A 5,758-nucleotide genomic window follows, 5' to 3' on the forward strand; every position below is an offset into this window, starting at 1 on the left:
GCCTGCTTGTTGTTGCTTTTCTACAATTTTTTAGCTTTAGCTAGCGAGCTCATATGTCATATTTTGGTAAAATGTGATGCCAGAATGTGTGAGGCTGTCAAAACCTTGAAGGCTGTTTCAGAAAATGATAATAGTTTTTTGAAGCCGAGGTGTGTTGAAGTGAGAGGTTTATAACAATGTATTGCCGTGCCCTTCAGCTGCTCTCCTGCTGAGTGTTTTACCTTTTTTAAATAAGCCACCATTAGCCGCACATTCCGGCTTCCATTTTGAACTGCTTGAGTTAATAAAGACCTCCACGAAGCAGAAATTCAATCAGACTGAAGAGGGAACACTGACTTCTCATTTCTCGCCAACAGTTGACACCAGTGGCTTTTGTCGGTTAATCGTTGCTTAGAAATGTGGGTCTACCAGTGGCTGAAAGGGACCGAAAAAGGTGCCGGTACCCTGGTTGAGCATTGGCATGACATGATCATCGCGTGTGTCTTGGATATATTTAATATATTTAAAGTCAAAGTTTCTTTATTAGTCTCCCTAAGGAGAAATTTGTTTTGGACACTGGGAAAAATGGCAGATTACCATTTTTTTATACTAATGCAAAAAAGCCATCCTTCCCACATTCTTCTGTTCTCGCATACATGACTTACAAACACTCATTTCTACTTCAGTAAGCGTCCATGCATTTTGTCATTAAAAATGTTAATTTATCCATTCCTAAATATCCATACATTCAGTTAAAATGTGCATGTATTCCTCCATTCATACCCTACATACATTCAGTCACAGATATACATATAAAGAATTCATAGGCATATGTTCATTGCTGCTCATTAATGAGCTTGACTGCGAGAAGTAGAAAGTAGTGCTTATACCTCTTATATTTGCACAGGGAAACCCTGTGCCTCTTTCCTGAGTTCAATGCCTGACTGTTGCCTGATCAAAAAGCTTGAAGTAAGGTCTGGCAATTCCACACAGCATTCTGGGATGGGAGAAAAACGTGCACTGGTTTATTCGCATTTATGTGAAGCAATTACAATTGTCTTAAGTGGTGCTACATTGATATGAAATACTGTGACTACAAATATTGTGAAATATTGTGACTACATTTACATTGCTGCCTTTTGGTTTTTAAGTGGCGTTTTAAACCAAAAGCGATCTCCGTGCACACAAGTGTTTATTTATCTCCAGTAGAAGAACTAATCTCCGTTTCAACTAACACGCCCAAACCCAAATATCTCATCGACATTCTTGTATGCAGGTAGTTGCCATGGTTACATAGTAGCTAAGTCTCAGACGAGACCGTCATGACCAGTAAGACCCATTCAGGCGGCGAAACGTTGGCGTCAGCGTTGATGTTGCCAAACGTCTCCCTTTGCTGCCGTTGAGACTGCAACACAACCCCACAGATTCCAAACCAAAACGGGTCAGAAGTGTTTCCCAATGTCTCCGGTTTAGGGGCTCGGAAACGCCAGAGCAGGGGCAACGAGAGGGGGAAACGCCAGAGCAGGGGCAACGAGAGGGGGAAACGCCAGAGCAGGGGGAATGAGAGGGGAATACTAGCCCTAGTAATGTCTAAGAATTCCCTTCAGCCAAATTAGATAGCAGTAGTGGCCTGATGGTTAAAGAAGCGAGCTTGTGACAGGTCGCCGGTTCTATCCCCAGACCGACAGGATAACATTTGGGAAAGTGAAAGAGCAGTGCTTGTCCCTCCCTCATTACTACCACTGAGGTGCCCTTGAGCAAGACCCTTAACCCCGACCGCTCCAGTGGAGCTGCTCAGTGCCAGCAGATCAGACTGGGGTTGTACTGGGCAGCTCCCAGGTAGGAATGTGGAACTGTGTGAATGTAACAGGACGTGGTTGCAATTGTTCTCAATCGACTTACCTGGATAAATAAAGGTTAAAAAAGAAAAGAAAAAAAACAAAAAAAGATCCTAATGTAATGAAACCTGTCAGTCAGGTTGTTCAGTGAAGGCGTGCAGCTGTGTGTGCATGTGTGTGATGAACCCTATCCTAACCTTATGTCCAGTGTGATCTTATTGAGCACCTGCTGTCTCTGCTTCTTTTCCAGGCCTGAGACTCAGTGGGACATGTTGACCCTGCGCTTTGGACAGCATTTCATCAAGGCGTCAGCCGTATTCCTGCAGACAGAGCTGTCCTTCGCTCTGGTCAACAGGAAACCTGTGGTGCCCGGACGTATCCTTTCATTACTTCCAGGTGAGAGGGATCTTACTCAGCTTAGTACTGTCGGGGGTGGGTTGAAGTGTGTGTCGATGTTTTAACACCCTTGATGCACCCTCTAAATCTGGGCTTGAGTGGGAACTGTGTTGATTCGATTTTGATATGATTTTTTTAGGCATCTTGAACACTCAACAGTATGTTGTTAAAGAGAAAATGGAACAAAATAAAAACACAAACGTAGAGAAATCAGTCAGACTTTACCAAAATTAGGATAAGTTAAAGAAGGAGCACAATGCTATTCTTTACTATAAAGACTCTACTTTACAATATCATAGTATTACATTAAAAAATCAAATAGATATGCATACAGCATACAAAATTGTAGGTCATACAACACTTACAACCCTAACCACAAACAATACACTTTTCACATTTTATTTTAATTCCTATATTCAGTTCTCCTTTCTATATTGATCAAGTACTGTTTTCTTGAATCTAAAATTGAACTGTATAATAGTGTGGCTCTGTTCAAGTCACCCCTCAAATACATATGCCTTTAAGAGACATTAAAACATAAATGTACGTCTTATGATGTCCCCCATTTCTACCCTAAACGTTAGTATGTTATCTGTATGTTATGTATGTTTTTTTTGCTGCAGCAACATATCTATTTAAAACAAGTATGTAGTCCTCATGCCTACAACGCTCCATGATCCCTATGCAGCCTTTTGTCATGGTTGAAAGATATCTAATCTTATGAAGTCATGTTGAATCAGAGTTTTCTCAACCTCAGAGTCCGGACCTCTCAAGACTAGCTGATATTCAGTCACAGTCACTATATCACAAAGAGTAATGGAGTGATATCTGACTGACCTTTTTCAAGTGCCTTGGCTTCTTTCTTGATTCACTTTTCAGACCCGGAAGCTTAGTCATTACTTTTGCAGGCTATGGTCACAGCTGATCAGTGTGTGAAAGAAGCACGTTGCCAGGGCAAGATTTTGGAGCGGTTACTCTTTGTGATTTCATGTTTATTTTTGTTATTTTTTTTCATTCAGGGGATGAACATCTATCAAGTAGCCTTGGCTGATGTGTTAGCAGCAGTTGTTTGTGTGTGTTACTGTGTTTCGCTCTTTGACAGAAATACTGCTTTCATTCACTAATAACTCCAATAACCTCTGTTCTGCATTATTGATAGTGGTGTTATTATGTTACTGGCAGTAGCTCAGCAGTGCTTTGAAAAAAAAGGGTGAACATAAGTGGGAATAATCAGTGAATAAAACCACAAAATGATGATAGAGTCAACGCATGACCATGACATGGTTCATATAGTGTATTTATATAAATAAATTAATGCCTGGTTCTTTCTGCAGAAGAGATTAAAAAAGAGTCTGATCACCATGTGACAATTCACAGTAACAATGTCACACCTAGCTACGGTTGTAGAGGTTATAAGCCTGTAGCTAAAGGGAGTAAAAAGTGAGGGAAAATCAGCTGAGGGTTAATGCAGCTTTCAATACCACAGCATCGCGGCTTAATTCACATCAGAGCCTTTCTATATCCTCTGCTGTGTCTCTGTGTCCCTTCTCCGTCGTCAATGTCAGTGGATGAATATAAAATCAGTCCAGTGTTAGTGTACAATGCCGCGTCCCTGACAGTTCTCGTCTTTCACAGTCGATATCTGTCTCACTGTGTCTCTCTGACTGGACTTAAACATCCGCTACTCAACAGAGCACTTCCTAAATCCTCCTGTTGTTGCCTGGCAACAGATGCTGTTTTTGCTGAAGTGAACCTGACCTTGATATAAAGGCTATATAAGCAGCTGTTTACCATACAAATGTGCACACACACACACACACACACACACACACACACACACACACACACACCACACACACACACACCACCACCTTTCATCCTCACACACATATTACCCAAAACACACATTCACACACACATACACAGGCGTCACACACACACACACACACACACACACACACACACACACACACAAGTGATAGACAATACAGTGGCTGCTGAAGGTTACTCAGGCCTGTCGTTGCGCAGGTTTGTTTGCTTTCACTTTGTTTGGTTATTCATTGTGTTTTCATACTCCAACGTAACACAGATGTTCATTTTCCCTTTAAATCAGTACGGTTGTCGCGCAGAAGGAGGAGGAGGTCATTTATCCTCATGGACTCCTACCAGAGGAAAAAAAGAAAAGAAAAAAACTTTACTTTTGTCTATTAATCATTGTTTTTTTAACCAGCGTGAGCAAGAAGAAGAAGAAAAAAAGCTTGCATTCATTTGCATGATTTCCATTGCTGCTTTGTTTGAATAATGTGCTTATTCTCTTTCCGGAATGATAATCAGTTCGTGGCTTTGTGCTCAACTTCTCAAGTGCTGCTCTCGCCCTCTGCAACTCCTCCAAGCTGAGATTAACTTTGGACCGGGGAGACTTGTTTCTCGGCTCTGCTGTACACCTCCATTCTGGAGCCATATGTTAGCATTACTTAATCACATCTCTCTCTAAACACTGTGATTATCACTATTGATTGCAGAGGCCTGATATAGTAGATTCTGAGAAAGGCATATAATATTCTGAGTGTATCGTTTCTCTGTAAAACTGTGGGAGCTGCTATATTTTTGGTGTCCTTGGGCTTGCATGATAATCTTTCAGCCTATTGTACTTGAAGTGCTCTGAGAGAAAGCTGGACTTCTGCATCTCATCTGGGCTCTTTTTTCAGGCTTAAGATAATTTAGCTGTGACGAGAGACTTTGGCCAATCCCAGGTTATTTCAGAGAGAGAGAGAGAGAGAGAGAGAGAGAGAGAGAGAGAGAGAGATCCTATTGACTGTTGTGATGCATCGCCGCGTCAACCTTAAACTAAAGTTTAAGGTTGCTTTCACACCTGAGCAGTTTGGTCCATTTTAACTGACCCCTGGAGTGTTTGGTTAGATATTCTGGTTGGTTGGGGGAGGGGGGGGGGGTTGAAAGTTCATTCAGACTTCAAACCACTGAAATCTGGTCCGCTCAAAAACAGAGGTCTCTGTTCTCTTCCAAGTGAACAAGAGTTTGGTTCCCTATAGGTGAGAACACAATCCGATCCAAATACAGGAAATGAACCAAAAACAATGTATTTACTAGCCTGTATTTTCAACCTTGCACACATTTTACCGACTTATATATGATTTAAGGGATGATAACTTTTAGATCCATGACCTTTTATGAGGTTGTCTGTGAATAGTCATCATCATCATTATCTCTCCCTCCTTCACTCGTCAGCTGATCACATTGTTTACCTTCTAAAATATTAGAAACACTAAAGCAGAACCGGAAAACCCAAGACGTTATAAATTTGTGTTGTTCCATTATTTCTGCGACAAGACGTGTCGTTGAGTTTCACTCGGACATCCTATACATCCAATACATTTTTAGAATAATTTAATTATCAAGAATAGACAGAGACCACTGAAATTTGATCAAAGTTCATTTTTACTTGTGAACACAAGGAGACAGTTTCCACACTACAGAATGGAAACAGAAAATGCTCAACTGGAAGCTCTCTACAGCCGCTTATTTAT

At 41.1% G+C, this 5,758-nt stretch overlaps 1 protein-coding gene across 1 annotated transcript in view; it reads left to right on the top strand.

Moving 5' to 3' along the window:
• The window catches only part of fhit (fragile histidine triad diadenosine triphosphatase), a gene marked incomplete in the record, with an annotated part of 456,026 nt that overhangs the window by 175,864 nt on the left and 274,404 nt on the right, over window positions 1-5,758 (top strand). Inside the window, 1 exon segment of the mRNA XM_032512982.1 lies at window positions 2,068-2,192. Within this exon segment, the coding sequence (XP_032368873.1) occupies window positions 2,087-2,192 (106 nt within the window).

Source organism: Etheostoma spectabile, chromosome 4, assembly GCF_008692095.1.
Source record: "Etheostoma spectabile isolate EspeVRDwgs_2016 chromosome 4, UIUC_Espe_1.0, whole genome shotgun sequence".
Classification (NCBI taxonomy): domain Eukaryota; kingdom Metazoa; phylum Chordata; class Actinopteri; order Perciformes; family Percidae; genus Etheostoma; species Etheostoma spectabile.